Here is a 21,691-nt window from a genome sequence, read left to right on the forward strand (position 1 = left end):
CGCGTATCATGCTGCAGCATTGCAGCCCGCGCTGCATTCTTCTCCTCTAAAACCTCCTGGCACTTCTCGCCGAACCAATCGTTTCTTGAGCTCCGTGCCACATATCCGACAATGCTTTCGGCAGCGTCGTTAATGGCTGCTTTGACTGTCCTCTAGCAGTCCTCAAGAGGGTCCCTATCAAGCTCGCCCTCATCCGGCAACGCTGCCTCAAGATGCTGCGCGTACGATGTCTGGTTGTTTCAGTCGCGCTAGATTGTACCGAGGCGGGCGTCGGTACCGTACATCGTTGATGACGAATAGTTTTGGGCACAGTTTCATCATCACCAGGTAGTGGTCGGAGTCAATGTTAGCGCCACGATAGGTTCTGACGTCGGTTATGTCGGAGAAGTGCCGTCTATCGATCAAAACGTGGTCGATTTGCGATTCTGTCTGCTGAAGTGATCTCCAGGTGTACCGACACGAGAGGCTGTGCTGGAAATAGTTGCTACGAATGGCCATATTCTTGAAGGCGGCAAAATCTATCAGTCGTAGGCCGTTCTCGTTCGTCAGCCGGTGGGCGCTGATCTTTCCAATATGACGCATATTGTGGCCAAATTTGAGCTCAGTACCTTTAAAAAAAAAACCCACTGCCGAAGTGAATAAAAAGTGCCAAGAATAGGATCCGGCTCCCTAGATATGTTATTAAGGTTTATCTAAAGGCCATATTGGCAACACCATCCTATATTGGGCTGATTTGGAGCAAACGTTCAGTGTGCCATCGCAGAAACAATCCAATCAGTGCCCAATTTCAACGAATGGTGGCTCCAAAGAAGTAAGTTGCGAACCTGTTGAAGAAGCCATTCTTGCTTCGTAGCGGTATAGTTAAACTTGACCAATAGATAGATTCATGCACGGAATATTATGAATCACTTTCGAGAATATCTTGTAACTCTCAACACGCATCGATAGGTAAGATTGGCTTAAGCTACTGCCGTTCTGAGCAATGTTAAATACACTTATTAATACGCCGCAAAATTTTAAATTACAATTTCTCAGCCTTGACAACTCAAACGATGAATAATGTAAAGTTTTGGAATAATTTGAAAAATTTTACTATTTTTATTTCAAAGTTAGAGGGAGTCTCAATAAAGCAATTTAAAACAATCACGATCGATACATTCTCAGTAATTATTTTTATTGCAATGAGTTCGAATCGTTTGAAGCACTCAAAGGGTATGGCACTAACAAGAAATCAAGCTAAAGGGAGTAGAAATTTCGCTAAACAAATACAAGGTAGATTAATCAGGACGAAACATTTATGCTTAGAACGGCAGTTTAAAATGTATTTACAGTTAGTCTAGTTCAACATTCAACACATTCAATATTTTTCATTTTTTTTTCTACAACTAAAAACTTAAGTATAGAATAGACAAATGGCTGGTGCTTTCGACACAAGTCTTCAAATAAATGCCTGAAGTTTTGAAATAGTTTCTATATTGGTTTAAATTCTGTAGTTAGTCGACCGTTTCCTGTTCGCGATTTCAATAAATCTTCTTCGTTTATAATATCGATCCGGTGGAAATAGTAGTTCCCTCCCCCCATCTTATGAAATTCTTTGGAAATCTCTTAAAACCATACCCGGACTAGTCGCCGCGTAATTGCTTAAATTGCGTAACGTCACTACGATTCTCTACGAACTTACCATATCGCCTCGCTCTCTCAGTGCTAGGAATTGGGACGTTCAACCGGACGTCCCGGACATGCCGTGGCCTCCTCCTCCGCCGCCGCCTCCCGGCTGGGTATACTTCGAAGACGGTCCCCGATCGTAGAACAGCATGTACGCCGGAGTGCTCAGCACCTCTTCGATGGTCACCTCCTTGACCACCGTGTCCGACGTGTAGTACCACCTGTTTGCGAAAACGAGAAATTCAATTAGATTCACTCAACAGTTGAGTTACTCACAAAACTACGATCACAGGGTTAATGACGAAAAGTAATTCAATTCGATTTTAGCATGTTTGTAAAATCAAAATAATTTCCTTTCACACAGGGTGTCTACTACCTTGAATAACCTGGAATTTTCAGGGAATTTCTGCCGTAATCAGGGAAATTATTTTGAATTAGTGATACATGGTAGAATATGTCATTCGACTGCGCCGCTATTACAGCGATGTTCTGTGTTTTAATTTTAGGGGAATACGGGGCAGTATGGACACCCTAAGGAATTTGCCTATTTTGACTGTGAGGACATGAATATTATACTGTTTTTTATGTGCAGTATGCTTTTTAGAGTTCTTAAGCATTTGTTAAATATGGTTGCATATTTGGGAAAAAAAATATTTTGTTTTCAAAAATAGGTTTAAAAAAAGCTTATATTTGGTAGTCGCCATCAAGCTAGCGGGGCAAAGTGGACACCCCCATGGGGCAGTATGGACACCCTAATGTTTATAGGAAAATTGTCCCGCGATCGTTCTCAAAACCTCGAAAAATGAAGTTCATATTCAGGAAACCATAGTGACAGGTCACTGTGCCACTGGAAACATGATTAAAACCAATTTACGACATTTTTCATAGAGATGATTTCAATATTGCCTCCAGGTTAGTTTTAATCAAGAATTGACGATTTTCAACTGATTTGTGGTTCCGCTTCATAATCATTGCATTGAATGCTAAATATTTTTGGATAATTTTGTATTTGAAGTTATATTTTTTTCTCTTTGAAGTGTCAGCTCTACTTTGTCACCCGGTGTCCATATTGCCCCAACAGTATAGGAAATTTTCATATAAGTTTTTCAATGTCTTAAAGTACCAGAAAAAAATCTACTATATTTTTGAATATAGCATAAATAATTCAAGATTCAATCAAGAGCTACATTATCGGTCAACTTGGGGGTGTCCATACTGCCCCCGGTACCCCTAGTACAAGTAAGTAGGTCTCTTTTTAGAGTCTTGATCACTACTTTAAAGCGAGTTTTAAAAAAAAGTTTCAATTTTTGATGTAAAGTCTGTAAAGTCTCTATTTTAATCCAATTTCTTTTCAAGTCACTTTTTTGCCTTAATCTGCTTGTAGTGAATCGTATCCTGGTGTGAAATTCTAGATGCTTAGACAATCCTTCAGAGACTATTACGCCACTATTCCAAAAGCTCCTAATGATATTTTTCTCAGATCCCAAAGAATGCTCCAGGGATTCCTTCTCAAATTCTTTCAGGAATTTCTCCAGGAATGCTTCCAGCGACTTCTCAAGGGCTGCTTATAGGAATTTCTTTGAAATTTAGTCCAGAAAATCCTTCCAACGCTACGACCTCTAGTATTTTTTACAAAGATTACTCTGAAAAAAAAATCCTAGTGCAGATGTTTTTTCACAGACTCTTTCACCTATTTCTCCAGTTGTTATTTCTAGGAGATTTCCCACAGATTCTATACGAGTTCTTACACAAAGGCTTATTCCAAAGCTTTTGAAAAAAAACGCTTCTATGTTTTCCCTAGAAAAGTTAGAACAATTGGGGATTTTTTTATCACCGTACGGGTTTGGGCCGAAGGGTCTCAGATTTTCATGAAACTTTTTCCACAGGCAGGGCTCATGGATATATGAATAAAAAAAAATTGAGAAAAATTCAGGGTCGCCTATTTTTCGGGAAACTCAGGTGGATATTTTTTGTTTTCTTTTGACACTACTTACTTTGAAAAATCATAACTCAAGAACGAAGCATCGTAGAAACAAAGTTTTTATATGAAAATTTAAGCAAATTTTCTCAAAAATAAAAAAAAATGAACTGGAAAAAGTTTTCCACAAAATTTTCCACCGTTGGGAAAATTCGTAAAGAAAAGCCGGAAAAACTATGCCCGAACTCGTGGAAAATTTTCAAAAAAATATTTTCGAGAAGGTAATTTTATAAGCTTTAATCACTGAAATTTTTGGAATGCACTTTTTTTTTTCGTTTTTGAGTTATGGCCAATTTTGTGAAAAATGTCCAGATGTGCCATATAAGACTTTTCTTTGAAAAATCATAACTCAAGAACGAAACATTGTAGAAACAAAGTTTTTATATGAAAATTTAAGCAAATTTTCTCAGAAATCCAAAAAAATATGAACTGGAAAAAGTTTTCCACAAAATTTTCCACCGTTGTGAAAATTCATAAAGAAAAGCTGGAAAATCTATGCCCGAACTCGCGGAAAATTTTTAATAAAATATTTTTTAGAAAGAAACTTCATAAACTTCAATTCTGGTAACTTTTAGGATGTACTTTTCTTTAGTTCCTGATCTATGGTCAATTTTGTAAAAAATGCAAAGATTTGCCATACATGCCTTTTCGTTTAAAAATCATGACTCAAGACTCATCATGACTTGTCGAACCGGATTCAAATTATCTAAAAAATATGAAATTTTTGAAATGGAATCAGTTTCCCAGGACATTTTTCACTGTTTATGAAAACAAATAATGAAAACCCGATTAGCTATTCCAGCTTTCAAACAAAGTATATTTGAAAAGAGCGATCAATAAGATCCAATCCTACAATATTTTTCAATACGCTCGTTTTTCGTTCCTAAAACATGATCAAATATTGCTGAGCTGTTTGAACCATATATTTACAAATTTATAAGTTCATAAACAAAATTTCTTAAGAACGAAACTACATAGAAACAAAGTTTTCTTCAATCAGAATGTAGGCGTTTTTTTTCTGTTAGGTAACTACAAAATTGACAGTAAAATAAATGGGTAGACAATATGACAAATAGGTATTTACCAATTCAAGTTTAAAGCGTTGAAATGGCTTGAGAATCATAAGTTTACCAAAAACTAACAAAGAGCAGTGAGAAAGTGCAAGTGTTGTCTATCAGCTGTATATTCCTCGTTATTAATTTTTGGAAAGTGAAAAAAGTTTTCCCGAAGCTGTTGAAATGGACAAAGTTCAATATTACGAATACAATTCTTTATGCTGTAACCCCTTCGGACTGGACGGCCACAAATCAGTAAGGACAAATCTACGATCGATCAGCCAAGGCCTCATCAGTAAGCTTCATTCGAATGGAGTTCGGTGGATTACGGAAAAGATGAAAATTTGCGTGAAGTGCTCGATTACCGGTGACCAGAAGGCTCTCGTAACGGATCTTCCAGAAGCAATGGCGTTTGAGGAACAAGTTTCACCACTATCTTCGTTGGCGTCGCCAAAGGAAACTCCTTCCTCGGGTGAGTCAGTTGGTTCTATAAATAATGTACAAAAAATACAAGAGCTTGCTAAATTCTTGGAAATTTCTTTTCAAGTAAAATCTTCACTAGTGACGGGGTTGGTGGTCTGATGGCTACCGCTTCTGCTTCATATGCAGAAGGTCATGGGTTCAATCCCAGGCCCGTCCCTTTCCTCGTACTTTGTAGTTGTATATCTCTCACTTGCTTCTATCTTCCATTCTAAATATAACACACTCAAACTATTCGTTCATAGCAAACGCTAGAACCAGAGACGGACAAGAAACCGTTTCCCTAACGCTTCCTACTTCCACGCGCACGCATTTCTTACGCCTGATACATAGGCAGTCTGCTAACCACAAAAGCAAACCTCTCTGCCATGCCTTTCCCCCAATCCATACACTCCCGCATGAACTGACGTGGATGCAGTGGAATATACGGTCTACGTGGGAGTCAGCTCAATGCATCATCAATTCCTCCCCCTTCCCCTCATTGGTCTGCATTCTGACGTGGCAGGTGCCATTGTTGCCTAAAAATAGAAGATCATCAGCACTTATACACTGAGGATGCCTGTTAGTCCCAAGCAGTCATTCGGTTGGTTCCTTGTGTAAGTGCAGCTGATCTGGCGATACTGGAGAGCATCCACGGGCGGCCAATCAAGCTCAAGCTCAAGCTTTTCAAGTAAAATCTTCACGTTTGGATGCTTCTAGTAGTAACTATCGCAATGCTTCTATGGACGAAATGTTCAATCAAATTTTGAGTAAAATAAAGACTTGGTTTCCGCCTAATATTGCCGATGTTTGAACTTGCTGTTTGAACTCTGCTGTTACAAAAGCCGAACCTGACAAGCAAATTGAACTTCTAAAATTACTTCCTAGGAATTGGTCATATGCCAAAGTTAAAGCTCATTTTGACGTGTCTCAATACGTTATAACTGAATCAAAAAAAATACAATTTAGGGATTCAACCACTTTCAAAAGTAGGGTGACCCTCGCATGGATCAGATGTCCAAGACATAGTTTCAAATTTTTACCTAAGGGATGATATCAGTCGGCCATTTCCTGGCTTGAAAGATACCATATCTATTAAGTTACCCAATGGAGTGCGCCAAAATTTTCAAAAACGCCTTTTGCTTGACCCTTTGGATACTTTATATAAACAATATTTGGAAACCTGTAAGAGTGAACAGGAATCTGTCTCATTCACATCGTTCTGGAAACTTAAACCAAAACAATGTGTTTATACAAAGGATTCATCGGCCATGAATGTTTGTGTTTGCATGATACATGAGAATATGAAATTCATGGTTGATGCTTTGAAAAAAAAACTAATTGCTTTGAAGTTCATAATACAGAAAAAAAACTTAACACCTTTTTGACTAGTCAAATGATATGTCCAGATAGTACAGATGATTGTTACTTGAGGTCCTGTGAGGATTGTTAATTAAAGAAACTAGTTTTTTTTGCCAATCGCTTAGATGAAAACAACGTTGAAGAAGTTAAGTATTGTTTTTGGATTATTTCTCCTCGTTGTGAAATTATCAACAAAGAGGAAAATGTAAATGATTTTATAGAAAACTTGAAAAATCTCACAGAGAAGTTTCTTGTGCATCAATTCAAAGTAGATAAACAACATAAATTTATAAGAGCTAAAAAGGAATCACTAGTTGAAAACAAAGAAACAATGTGCCATATGGATTTCGCGGAAAATTATTCGTGCGTGATACAAGATTCCATTCAAAGCTTTTTCTAGTACTTCACGATACTGTTTGAATCATAGCTCTGTAACGAAATGTCCGATCGCAATGAAATTCAATAGCGTTCTATGGGAATGTTGTAGCTTTCATTTAGAGCTAAAAGTGTTTAAATCGGTTGACAAACGGCTGAGATAATCGAGTGACATTTTTGTAACACACACACGGACATGTGCTTAGTTCGTCGAGCTCTATCGATTGGTATATGAGACTTGGCCCCCCGGGCCTCGGATCAAAAGTCAGTTTTTCAAGCGATCTTTATACCCTTCTTATGGTTATAACTTATAAGAAGGGTTTTTACCCTGCAATTTATTATTATCTATTTTGTTGTTTTAGTTCAAGTAGTACCACGTTTACATTAAAATTGATGATGATGTTTGATGTCATGGGCGTAGCCAGAGGGGGCAATGACAATGCCTCCTCCCCTATAGACGATGAAAAAAATATTACGGGAATAAATGTTGTGTTTGAATTATTCAAAGATTGTCTCTAGCGCTCGTATTTATACAACAAGTATGTCAAGATAGATTGGGACACTGATAGGTTCACCAAACAATCAGTATTTTGCAAAACATCTTGCCAGAAATTATTCGAAGGTTTTATCAAATCTGTTAGGAAACTCAAAAAGTTTCTGCCAAATATATTGTTAGCAAAATATTATCATTAAAGTAATTAGAGAAAGCTCCTCGTTTTTCGTGAGCAATTCCTCTAAGGATTTTATGTATACTCCTCTAGATATTTCTTAAACGTGTTTCTCCAATTATTCCTTAAATTATTCCATAGCCGACATAGGCCTTCTGAATATCAAGTAACGCGAATTCGAGATGAGTTTTCGATTGTTTGGCGTTCTCTATTCACGGTGCCCCAACAGACCGTTATTATGTAAAAAAAAATTGTCCATCAAATCTGAGTACAGGGTTCGATTTCTGAGGTCATTCTACACCTCTGGACCAATTTTTAAAAATATCCCTAGGAGGAATCTCGAGAAAGCTAGATTTGAAGTTTTTGACTTAAAAATTCAATATAATCCTTATTAAAATTTTGCAATAGCACTGAAAAAAACTACAATAACGCTCAAAAGTTGGCCCAACTGTTCTCAACTAGAATACCGTAGTTACAATCAATCGTTACCGTAGTTACAATTTGAAATCTCGAAAACTTATTCAAATAGTCTCAAGTCAGAAAAGTGAACAAACTTACTTTATCGATCCTACGTGTTTCACAGACGAAATTCCACACGTTCCGCTCTTCTTCCGAAATTACAAAACGGCGTAAGTAAGAATTTCAAGTTTCGCAACCCAACCGCTACTTTCACCGCTCCGTTGTATGGAAAGACAAAGTTACTTAACCACGACTCAAAACACTACACTACTTGAGCCGATTTTACACTGGTAGAAAAACGTCGCAAGTAACTGAATGAAACGGCTAATCATTTTGTTAAAATGATTTTCATGGGAAATAATAGAAACTTTCTAGTTTTTGAACGCGAGCTGATTGTATGCAAAATTTAAGCGACGTACACGGCGAAAAAATGTTAAAAAGGTGATTCATTTTAAAACAGTTTTAGAAGACAGGTTGTGATTCTTCTTAATTAATTTTCTTAAATCCGTATGAAAGTTACTTACGTCGATTTGAAAAAGTAATCGAGAAATATTTACAACTGACTTAACATACCAGAGTGGCTTAAATATGTTTTAAAAGACACGGACACCGTCTTTAGCCATTTAGCAGCACAGACTGTAACTTAACACTAGACAACGGACAAGCATGCTCCAATGGTACAGCCTAGAAACATTCCTATCGAAAAGTTTCAATGGCCGCAGCGGGAATCGAACCCACACCCCAACTGACGATCGAACGGTGCGCTCAACTGCCTGACGACACTAACCGCACGGACATGAAGCCCACATGGCTTAAACCAATAAGCTTAGTTCAATAAAATGAAATCTAAGAAAAAATTCTTATATACAATAGGGTCCAAAAATGTTCAATGAAATCTTGTTTTTATTTAGTAACACGAAAGAGCATGTTACTGTAACTACTTTAGCAATTTTTCCCGCTCAAATAACGGCTATATCATATTTAAACTTTAATTTTAAAATAGGATTCATAAATGAACCTTGACACTTTTGATCATGTTTGACGTTCGCTTAGTCGACAAAAACACCACAGGGGTTTTAGTTTTAACACTGGGGTTGTTCCTAACTGACATTTCGGAAGGGACACGGAAAACAAAATATACCCAAATTTTGAGTTTAGGCCAAGAGGTGTGACAAAATCTAACGGAACATGAAAAAAATTTTTAGACTTAAACCAACAAAAAAAATACAAAATTGAGTAAACATGTGTTTTTGGCCTAAACTTAAGCGTTTGGCACTAAAATTGGGACAGAGCTTTAGGACCCTATTGATGTTACTTTCGATAAACGTGAAACATTCAATGCAGAATATTACTAATTTTCAGCTTATTTTTTGACTTTCACACTAAGTGACCAGCCCACCAAAGTCTGCCGTATTTATTTTGCATAATAAAATTTGTTTCTTTGTACATTTGGTACTACTATTGTTTACGTCTAGTTTTCCAGCGAGTATTGCCCTCAGCCTTTTGTGTAAAAAATGTCATATTCAACATTCCAGTCACAATAGGATTACAACTAGACGGGAAACATGATTGTCATATGTCACAAGTGTTCGAAGATTAACATTTTTTTTTTACAACTTCAAACAAATCCCCAATAAGTACTACTTAAGTATCAACATCACTAGGAATTCCATTTTACATAACTGCCTAGTTGAATATCGATCACCATCGCTTTTCCAATGGTGATCGATATTCGACCAGGTACTAAATTCCGGTGCGCAGCTTTGAGTTCGATTTTCCCACCGAAAAAGCTTCCTAAACTGACTGCGGTTGTGCGGGAAAAATCGATCCACCAGACAGTTACAGGTTCTATCGAACCACACTGGACGAAAGGACTGTAACAATTGAGTCCCTGAGGAAGGTCCCAAACGGACCGAAACGTTGGATAAAATAAAATTTCAGTTTTGAATTTTGTCAAGACTGAAAAGCCAATCTAACGGTAATATTAAAGGCTTAAAAATAATACTTCAAGCTGATTAAGCTGGCAATGCAATGAAGTGTAAGAGTTGTAGACGAGGAGCTTTTTTTTGGAAAATTACATGGTATGGAAAGAGATGAGTTTCCGAAATGACTGTTCAATATTGCGTTTTGTCGCATATAATCCTTGATTTTGCAGACGATGACTTTATTGAAATCAGTGCAGCAAAGCAGGGTTTCACTATTTTAAAGATGGACAACTAAAATAAGCTTGTAATGCCCTTCACTCTACCCAAACCTATATGGCTGCATGTAGAGAAAGAAGCAAGTTCAGATGTGTTGGTGCTGAAGTAGTGCTTTATGGAGATGTAGATGATTTTGTTGAAGAGCCATATAACGCTTGTGACGAATGATAATAATGTTTCCCGTGTAGTAAGCACACGTGTACTGACTGTGAATATCTCGTTTTAGGATTACGTAACGAGCTTAGGGGCCCGCAACTTGCAAAGGGAAATAACATTCAACACTGTTGCTTGACAAAGGTTTATCTGATTTCATAGATCCATTATTTCGTTAACAACTTCGCCAAAACACCTCGCGATCGTTTTTCGCACAACACTGAAAAGTGTTTCAAAAACTAAATCAGTTTTCAATAATAATGCAAAGAGAGCAACGATGAATGCAAGCATACCTCAATGAGCCACCATTGTCAATTTTCCCTGTATAAAACGCTTACTCTTGGCTCTCTAAGCACATTTATTAAGGAACAGGATCGACAACACTACTGGGCGAATAAAATAGGCAAACTTCAGTGGACTGGTCAATTAGTGAGAATGCCGGTAGAAAAAGTTGCATCATCCAGGTGGAAGTCAGTGGCCCCGTGGAAGACATTTATATGTTCATTCTGATATTTACGTGAGCGTGCCAGAGCTACCAAATCATTCCAGATTTGAAACAAACGGCTGATACTAGCTCACGGTGTGTTTCGCAGAACAAGTTTATTACAAAAAAATAGGTAAGTCTGAAACTTCTCCACAATAAAGTCTAGGTTTCTCGCGTTAATTTGCTGCTAAAACCAAAATAATCGGTCGGGGGGTCCAGAGTAATTTTTTTTTTTGTTTGATTTCGAGAGACTTGCACATATGTTTGAATTTGCCTATCTATGTGTTTATGTAAATTAGGGCGGTTCAAAATTAAAAAATGTTTGAGAATTCAATCCCACATATGTTCCTTTCTATCCTTACTATAAAAATAGTGTTCTGTGAAATTCGCAGCTTTCTAGGTAGTGATTTAAGGTGGCCCAAAGACAATGTAGGTTTATACGGAAATTACTATGAAGAAATTTTGAGGTATGTACTGTAATGTAAGTACAAACTTATTATCCCATTGTAAAAGCTCATTCTTCAAACCATAATAAAGAAATTTGCTGAAGAGAGAAATTTAATTCGACAGTTAGCAGAAGAGATATTCATGAGTTTGTTTGCTATTATTTAGCTTAACCCCTCTACCGGCAGCTTCATTTTTTCAGCACAAAAATATATTTGAATCGCGATAACTTTTTTGTTTCTCTATATTTTTCCACCATTTTTTCACAACTTCTCAAAAAACTCTTCTACTTTTGGAATCTATGTCGGTATTGACCATTGGTCAACTGGTTTTAAAAATATTTCGGTGTTCCTTGGGGGACCGACACTTTCCATATAAAATTTCAATATGATGTTTTAAGAAGTTTTCAAGATCTCGTTACGGCTAGAGTGGTACCAAAACATAAAAGCTCATTGCTCAAAAACAGTTACACCGATTTGTTTAATTTCTTCACAATAAACTTTCATCAAAGTTTAGTTTTGAAAAGCGAATAACCGAATATGAGAAAAAATCTGTAGCCAGAGATAATTACGAGAGTTATGGCTATGCGTCGGTCCCCCAAGGAATTTTGGAATATCTCCGAATATAGATGACCAATGCTCAAAACCGATACAGATTCTGAAAATAAGAGAGTTTTTTGAGAAGTTGTGGAATTTTTTTTCAAAAATATTGAGAAACAAAAAAGTTATCGCGATTCAAATATATTTTTGTGCTGAAAAAATGAAGCTGCCGGTAGAGGGGTTAAGCTAAATAATAGCAAACAAACTCATGAATATCTCTTCTGCTAACTGTCGAATTGAATTTCTCTCTTCAGCAAATTTCTTTATTATGGTTTGAAGAAGGAGCTTTTACAATGGGATAATAAGTTTGTACTTACATTACAGTACAAGCGTGTTTGGAACATACCTCAAAATTTCTTCATAGTAATTTCCGTATAAACCTACATTGTCTTTGGGCCACCTTAACTGCAAACAAGTACAAAAATCCCAAACCCATTTTAGCCTCATGATGTTAGTTTCTGATCTTTTCATAAGCACTGTGCCATTAAGAAAATAACACAAAAATATAAGATTTGAAACTTCTCAAATACCATCCAAATAAGCGTATTTTTCAGCACCATGGGGCAAATATATTACATGCCTTATAACAAGGTTTATCACATGCGAAGCCCTCTACTAGTTAATTCGAATAACTGAAATTGTGTTATTTGAAAGGCGGATAAGTCACTTTTGTATCTAGGGGTCATGCACAAATTACGTCACGCTCCAAGGGGGGGGAGGTGGTTAAGCCATGCGTGACAAGCCTTACAAAATTATCGGAGGACTCATACAGAAAGTGTGCCAAAGGGGGGGGGGTAAGGGGGTCGAAAAAATTGAAATTTAGCGTGACATAATTTGTGTACCATCCCCTACGAATAAAAAGAGAAATCTCGCATAATTTATGATCTCGTCCTAAAAGCCATAGCTTGTTATTACTGAGCAAACGAATGAATTTACACTTTATTTCACAATGCTACGACGAAGAGAAGATCCTCCTCTGTCTCCCAGCGGTGACAGTTTTTATTTTGGTCCGTTTATCTGCTTAATAGCAAAGAGCTACACACTCGGTTATCAATGGTTTTAAGGGTGAATATACATAGAAGCCAAACCACGAATTTTCAAAAGCACAAGTCTAGAGAAGCAGACAACCGGTAACTCACTGGTCACTCGCTGGTGGCGACTAATCAATAAAATGTTCAACGTAAAAGGTTGTCAGGTTCTCAAGATACAAATCTACAAACAAGCTCTTGAAAATTCGAGGTTTGATATCGAAGCATCTTCACCTATTAAAAATATTTCCTAATAACTTGTTACATCATTATGACCAATTTAAGTACGATTTTCAAGGTTTTTCGTGGACAATAACTAAAATGACGTTTGAGACAGTTTTGCAATTATGCGTATATCATATGTCATATATGCTTATTACAGCTCTTTTGAGCAAGAATAGCTTTACCTTCCAAGCCAAGGTGTTCAAATGGTTTGATCTTGCAGTTTGTCCCGTATCTATGTTCAACGCAATGTGTGTCGGTACAAAAACACATATCCATGAATACTTCACACAAAATAAAAAAAAATGTTCTGGACCCCCCGACCGATTATTTTGATTTTGGTCGCAAATGAAAGAGCAAAGTCTAATTGTTTTTAGTTCGAAATTTCAGACTTACCTATTTTTTTGTAATAAAGTTGCTCCACAAAGACACCGTGTAGCTGTAATCGACTATAAAAGTATTCACATGGCTTATCTTCTAACTATTATTGTGCTACATCTATTCTCAGATCCCTCTTCTACAAAAAAAAAAAACAACATTGTTAATTGTTAATTTATTTGTTTTACATTTCAACCGGTTCAACATAGAAAACAACAATCAATTAAATTTAAACTAGTAAACTATGAATAAAAATAGTAGTATACGGTACAAGTAGCAGAATGGTGATTTTTACAGCACGAGTCATAAATTTATCCTACGAGGCTTGCCGATCCTGGGATAAATTTATGACTCGTGCTGGAAGTACAACTAATTTCTTCAGTGATTCCTCAACAAAATTTTAGGGTGTTTTTGAAAATGTATCTCAGAATTATTCCATAAACACTTAATTTAGTATGCCGAATCTCGGCTTATATTAAACGAGATATGCACAGCGAATTCCATGAGATCTCGAGTTTTATAAAATCGTGTTTCGTTACTAAGCAACCTGACAATTTACTAGTTAAATCATGCTTAAAATTGAAAATAAAAACGAGATTCACACAGCCGAGTGCATGACAAAAAAAACTAGGTGTGTAGGTTTATTCATGAATTCCTCATAGAATTTCAACAATATGTACATCTATGGAATACTGTTGAATCTTTTCCTCCAAATGTTGAAGAAATAATTTCATAAATTGTTCCAGAAACACACTGGGTAGACTGAAGGGGTTTTTCGTCTAACTCAAAATTTCTTCATGTATTCTCCCTTGAACTCGACCACAAACTACACCCAAAATTCGAATAGAATTATTCTATTTTTAAAGGAATTTCTTCAATAACTATCTTTTTTTACTCCTTGTTAAATTCATTTAAGGTACCGTGGGGCAAGTGGGTAATGGAATTCGCATAGTAGAGATTCTTCAAATTCTAGAGACTTTAAATTGAAACAAATCATACTCGGTAAGTAGGCCTTGATCAGGCAAAACGGTTTTTTTTTCTCTGCTTGTCAAATTTTTTCTCTCATTTCAGATACTTCCGAGTTTTTGGATTGCGATTTCGTGGATTTCCTGGGACCATTCCTACGAGGCTTTGGATTGCGATTCAGTGGATTTGCAGGGAACATTCCTACGTGGCTTTGGTTTGCGATTTCGTGGTTTCGCTGGGACCATTCCTTCGAGGCTTTGTCTTGCGATTCTGTGGATTTGCTGGGACTATTTCTTCAAGTGCTTTATTCAAGAGTTGCAGTTTTTTCAAGCATTCAAGTACCTTTCATTCAAGTTCGTCGTTGAAGTTTGGTGATTCAAGTTCATTTTGGAGTTTCGTTTGTTGTTGAACTTCCAACATAAGTATAAGTATTTTTCAGAGGCGTCGCGTGGTCTAATTATCAACCTGTGCACTTCAAATTTAGTGTCATATTATTTTTGTAATATTGGGTTCAAACCAATAAAACAAAAAATAATAAAAATGTGTATCCATTGGCTATTAACCTTCGTTTTCAATTTTTTTTTTCGATCTCTCAGTTGATTCAAAATATTTAAGATTTTATGTGCTAATCGGGTTGTTTAGTTTGATTTATCAAATCAACCAACACTTTCTCAATTTTAATGATTAGTCTTTATTATGGGCAAATTGTAAAATTAAATATTACAAATTTGTGGGTCATCAGTGACGATTTATAAAACACTGGATTCTAGCTAATATTGCAATACTACAATCATAGCTTACATATCCTTACATATAATTAATCAAGATCGGTAGCATCGTGTAGTGCACACCTTTTAAAAAATGCTCGCTTTTGAAATACACCACAAGCGTCAAAATGTTGACGATGACGGAGGGCCCGACCGCTCTTGTGTTTATTTTTTGGTTTTCATTTAACTGACCATTGCAAGTACCTCCGCGCTGTATGTGAAAAGCGAGATTTTGAACCAATACCTATTGTTCAAAAAACAGCTTCCTAGTAGGAAGTTCCTGCTGTCAGCCGCCCGAAAAATCCACCTGACTTTACACCACAAGCTTGGTGATGCTGAAGGCGCCCTAAGTATATTGACAGCTATAGAAGGTATGCTATTGACGACTGTGCATTAGTATTAGTAGATAGTTATGAACTTTTACCAGATTTGTATGAAAATTGTTATATTTTAATGCAATTCAAGTAAATTAAGCTATTTAAGATAACCAAATATCGATAGCTTAGCAGAATAATTTGTTACTTATCCGATTAGGAGGTCATTTGATGCATTTGTTCTATTTATGAGGAGTATTTTTCATGTTTCACATCACAACCCATTACCTCCCTCAGAAATAACTAGCCGTGCAAGTTGTTTTTTTTTATATTTTATATATGTACAAGTATATATTTACTATATGTACATAGGAAGGTCTTATTGTACTGAATGCAGGAATTGAATCTGATATAATTTTGGAAATTTGACCGAAAGTCTAGGTCACATGAGGGGCCCAAATACAATGGCATTTGTGAGAATGCCATTTAGGTCGGTTTTGAGTTAAGTATACTGATACCCTTTCGATATTTTAGATGCTCTAAAAATGTTAGCCATCGGTTTCTCTGCACATTGATCGTTGGAACTCTATGGAAAGTAACCGGTTCACATGGTTCTGTTTTAGGGTTTCTTCGAATATAATTTGCTCCTGCATGTCGGAACATGACAATTCGATATTTTGATGGTGAAATTTAAGCACTTTTCTAGTTCCAAACCGGCGAAAACTGGCACTGAAAATGTTTTCGTAGCTTGATCGAAAGAGTACATATGTCTAAGTATAATACAATTTGATAGCGCTTCAATATCATAATTTTGACGTTAAAAATGATTTTTTTTTTTTTTATCTTATCATTTATTTAGCAGGCTCAAGCGCTCTTAGGCATTACGGAGCCGGATTCTATTGATTTATTTTACAAAATCATATTTGCTTCTTATTATCTAGGTTAGTTTTGGGGAACCGTAAAACTCGCGGTTTGGTCGAGGTTAAGGAGAACAATCATTTTTGGAAGGGATGGGAATTTTGGGTTTACTTGTTGATCTTCAACAGCAGCATATTGTAGTGGCGTTATTGGTGCTGATCAACGCAGAGTGGACATGACGACAACCTGTAACGGTACAAACAAACGGGTTTCGAGGGAAACAAGGTGGACATCCAAAAACGGGAAGGGGTAAACGAGGTGGACAAGCGGAACAAAAAGCATATTATCAAACAAAAACGTCGATTTGCTTCAGAAACTTGTAAACAAGTAACATGTAGTCAAAGTCCAGTCTACCCAACACATCTCTAATGTCTTCCTTGTCTGGTTTTCCTCGGGCCCTGAGAGATATACATAGATTTGATCTGGCAATTCCGTATTCGGGACAGTACCAGACAACATGGTTGATGTCTTGGTAACCAGCTCCACAACCACATCGATTGTTATCTGCGAGCCCTATTCGATAGAGATGCGAGCCTAACGAGTAGTGGTTGGACATCAGCCGACACATTATCTTGATAAAGTCGCGACTCATGTTCATCCCTTTAAACCACGACTTCTTTGACACCTGCGGGAGAATGGAATGTAACCACCTGCCCAAATCCCCTTTATCCCATTTTTGTTGCCAACTGAGCAAGGTCTGCTGACGAGCAATTGTGAAAAATTCTTCAAAGGCGATTTGTCGATCATAAATATCGCCTTCCATAGCGCCCACCTTGGCGAGTGCGTCCGCTTTCTCATTGCCCGGAATCGAGCAATGCGAGGGGACCCAAACCAAGGTGATGGTATGATTCGACAAAGCACTCAATTTAGATCGTATTTCACTGAGAAAATACGGTGAGTGCTTTACCGGCCTCATTGAACGTATAGCCTCGATGGAGCTGAGACTATCCGTAAAAATGAAATATCGATCAGAGGGAAGAGAGGCATTTCGCTCTAATGCATAGTGTATAGCCGCTAATTCTGCGACGTATACTGAACAAGGGTTCTGAAGTTTGTGGGCGGCGCTATGAAATTCGTTGTATACACCAAATCCAGTGGAATCATTTGTTTTTGACCCGTCAGTATAAAACGTTCTGTCGCTGCTGACCTGGCCGAACTTGTTTGCAAAAATTAGTGGTATGAACTCCGATCGGAGTAGATCTGGAATTCCATGGGTTTCTCGCCTCATGGTCAGATCAAAACCTACAGTGGAGTTGAAGAGATTTGGGAAGCAACTACGATTGGGAGCATTCAAAGAAGGATTAATCTCCAGACTCATGTACCAGTAGTACAGTGTCATGAATTTTGTTTGAGGATTTCTTTCGATTAGCTTTTCAAAATTTTCAATTACCAATGGATTCAATACTTCACATCGGATGAGGAGCCTGAGTGACAATTCCGCGAAACGATCTGATAAAGGAAGAACTCCTGCTAATACCTCCAAACTCATTGTATGAGTCGAGTTCATGCACCCTAACGCAATCCGAAGACAGCGATACTGGATACGCTCAAGCTTCAGAATATGTGTTTTCGCGGCGGATTGGAAACAAAAGCTACCGTATTCGAGGACGGATAGGATTGTAGTGCGGTACAGCTTTATCAGATCTTCCGGATGGGCTCCCCACCATGTTCCGGTGAGAGTACGCATGAAGTTGATTCGTTGTTGGCATTTCTGATACAGATACTTAATGTGCTTTCCCCAGGTGCATTTAGAGTCGAACCAGACCCCTAAGTACATATATGAAAGATCCTGAGTTAGTTCCTTACCCACCATTTGAAGCACTACCTTTGCTGGGTTATGCTTCTTAGAAAAGACAACTAACTTGGTTTTCTCCGGAGAGAATTCGATACCCAGCTTTAAGGCCCAAGTAGACAAATTGTCTAGAGTATCTTGCAATGGTCCTTGCAGATCTTCCGCCCCTGATCCTGTTACAGAAACAACGGCATCATCCGCAAGCTGTCTAAGCGAGCAATTTTCCATGAGACAATCATCAATATCTCTGATATAGAAATTGTAAAGAAGGGGGCTTAAACATGAGCCCTGGGGGAGACCCATGTAGCTAATTCGTGAAGTTGTTGAGGTTCCGTGAGAAAAACTCATTCGTTTCTCAGACAACAAATTATACAAATAGTTGTTCAATAATGGTGAAAGTCCACAATCATGGAGTTTGTCTGAAAGGACATCAATACATACTGAATCAAAAGCTCCCTTAATGTCCAAAAATACTGATCCCATTTGTTCCTTTCGTGCATAGGCCAGGTGAATTTCTGTTGAAAGCAGCGCAAGACAGTCGCTCGTTCCCTTGCCTCTGCGGAAACCAAATTGAGTAGCTGAAAGAAAGCCATTAGATTCAACCCATTTATCAAGCCGATGGAGAATCATCTTCTCTAACAGCTTGCGCAAGCACGACAACATCGCAATAGGGCGGTACGAGTTGTAGTCGGACGCGGATTTTCCGGGCTTTTGGATGGCAATCACTCTCACTTGTCTCCAATCATCCGGAACAATGTTGTCTTCCAGAAACTGATTGTATAAGTTCAACAAGCGCCTCTTCGCGACGTCTGGGAGGTTTTTAAGCAAGTTGAACTTAATTCTATCCATTCCTGGAGCAGAGTTGTTACATGAGAGGAGAGCAAGTGAAAGTTCGAGCATCGAAAAGGGACTATCGATTTCGCTTCTCTCTGTTAAACCATCGCGAACCGTTCCATACACGGGTACGGAGTCAGGACATACTTTCTTGGCAAATTGGAAGATCCACCGAGAAGAGTGTTCTTTATCTTCATTTACCGCTGACGCGTTGCGCATTTTTCTCCCGACGGTCCACAATGTAGTCATCGAAGTTTCTCGCGAAAGCCCGTTGACGAAATTTCGCCAATATCCTCGTTTCTTCGCTTTGACGAGACTACCAAACTTGCGTTCAAGAGAGGTATAGCGCTCGTAGTTTTCCCTAGAACCACGTTTCCGGTATTCTTTAAACGCGGCGGATTTTTCCCGGTACACTGCGGTGCACTTCTCATCCCACCACGGGGTGGGTGGCCGACGTCGAACTTTCGATCCCGGTATTGGTCGACGCTGCGCTTGAAGAGCACTGTTGATGATTAACTCGGATAGGAACTGATATTCTTCCAACGGGGGAAGAGCATTGACCGACTGCTCGCCATCGGAAATCGCCTCGGCATATTTTCCCCAGTCAATGTGTTTCGTGAGGTCATATGCGACGTCGATCTGGCGGACCTGACACGAATTATTGGTGATTGAAATTTTGATAGGCAGATGATCACTACCATGGGGATCCTGAATCACTTTCCACGTGCAATCCAATGATAGCGAATTCGAACATATTGAGAGGTCTAAAATACTTGGAGGAGCTGGAGGTTTAATTCGTGTTGCTTCCCCAGTGTTCAAAATAGTCAAGTTGAAGTCGTCGCATAGGTCATATAACAAGGTTGAACGGTTGTCGTCGTACATTGACCCCCAGGCTGTACCGTGTGAATTGAAATCACCTACGATCAACCGTGGGGCTGGCATAGCGCAGCAGATGTCTGCTAGGTCTCTGCGAGATATCCTGGCACTCGGCGGCAGGTAGACGCTTGCAATGCTAAAGTTTTTCCCTCGTATAGTAACCTGGCATGCAACTACTTCAGTGCCTGTCATCGGGGGAAAATCAATTCTATAAAAGGAGTGGCGCTTATTGATCCCCAATAACACCCCTCCATAACCGTCCCCTCGATCGTGGCGAATAATATTGAAATCGTGGAAAGGGACATTTTTATCAGAAGTAAGCCATGTTTCACAAAGAGCAAATGCGTCACAGCGTGTGCTATGAACTAAAAATTTTAAAGCTTCAATATTTTTAATAATGCTTCTACAATTCCACTGAAGGATTTCGATCATATCTCCGACCTCGTTGGTTGAATTATCCATCGAAAGATATGAAAGATTCAAGAATCGTCCATTTTGAAGTCAGTCGCTTAAGAAAAGGTTTTACTAAAGAAAGTGCCATGTTTATTAGGTTTCTTATTGCGGGTGAGACTTCCATTGTATCGAAGATGATTTCCACAATCCCAGAAAGCGTTATTTTGTCGGAAGTTTCGACACGTTCTTGTCGACTTGTGAAAATGTTTGATGGGTGTCTTTCCGGGCGAAAAACTGGGACATCTGGGGTTTTAGATGTTCCCGGAAGTGATGGAAAATCTCCAGGTTTCAATTTAAAGCCTGGAGGTATTTTTTTAGATGTATTTCCATCACCTCTTGACTTTTTCAGGGAGGGTGGAGAATTCTGTTGAGCAACAGGGACATGGAAAGCTTGCTGACGGTGCCTTCGTGCTATAGCTCGTTTTCGCTTTGTTCCTGTTTGTATAACACTAAATTCTTCACCTGCCTCAGAGTCAGAGCCTTGATCATCATCAGGCAGGGAAGTAAAGAGGTTATGGTTGCGGGCTGGTGGAACAACAGTAGGTGCAATCTTCTTTAGCATTTCTGCGTAAGATTGCTTTGACCGTTGTTTCAGAGAGCGTATTTGATGTTTCTCCCGCTCTATAAACTTCGGGCACGCAGTAAGCTCATGTGGAGCTTGACCACAGCATGCACACTTGGGTTCAGAACTGCAGGCACCCTGCACATGTAGCTCACCGCACTTTGCGCACCGTGGTTTGTTGCAGCAGAAAGGTGATGTATGACCAATTTGCTGGCACTTATCACAGTGCATAACCGTCGGTTTATAGAGGCGAACGGGTAACCGAAGTTTCCCGATCACCAGGTAATCTGGAAGCGCCGATCCGGAGAAGGTTACGCAAAATGAATTCGAGGGCTGTTTTTTGCCATCAGGAGCCACCTGGTTCATTTGTCTGGCATCAAGTATGGCGACTGGAGGGACGGCACGGTTTTTAAACCCTCCAACACCAGATTTGATGTCAGCACAACTTAAATACGGTTCGGTGACCACTCCTGCGATCTCAATTTCTCGACTTGGAAGGTATACTCTGTACTCCATCGAGAAGAGTTTGTAGGCAACAATCTTATTGGCCTGTTCACGATCACTAACCGTGACACGCAGTTTGTCACGGCTGGGAGCATCTACTGATTCGATGCCCCGAAACGACTTTGCCAGATCTTTCTCAATTTGTAATTTGTTCAACGGTTTGCCTTTGGACCGG

The 21,691-nt window shown here is 38.5% G+C and overlaps 1 protein-coding gene across 1 annotated transcript in view; it reads right to left on the minus strand.

Annotated features, from left to right (window-relative positions):
• Window positions 1–1,149: 1,149 nt before the first annotated feature.
• Window positions 1,150–21,691, minus strand: part of LOC5576542 (ubiquitin carboxyl-terminal hydrolase 30 homolog) — a 32,513-nt gene continuing 11,971 nt past the window's right edge. The window contains exon 3 of the mRNA XM_021839107.1: window positions 1,150–1,886. Coding sequence (XP_021694799.1) covers window positions 1,721–1,886 — 166 coding nt within the window. The 3' untranslated portion in view covers window positions 1,150–1,720. The remainder of the gene's footprint in view (window positions 1,887–21,691) is intronic.

The sequence above is a fragment of the Aedes aegypti genome, chromosome 1, assembly GCF_002204515.2.
Source record: "Aedes aegypti strain LVP_AGWG chromosome 1, AaegL5.0 Primary Assembly, whole genome shotgun sequence".
Classification (NCBI taxonomy): Eukaryota; Metazoa; Arthropoda; class Insecta; order Diptera; family Culicidae; genus Aedes; species Aedes aegypti.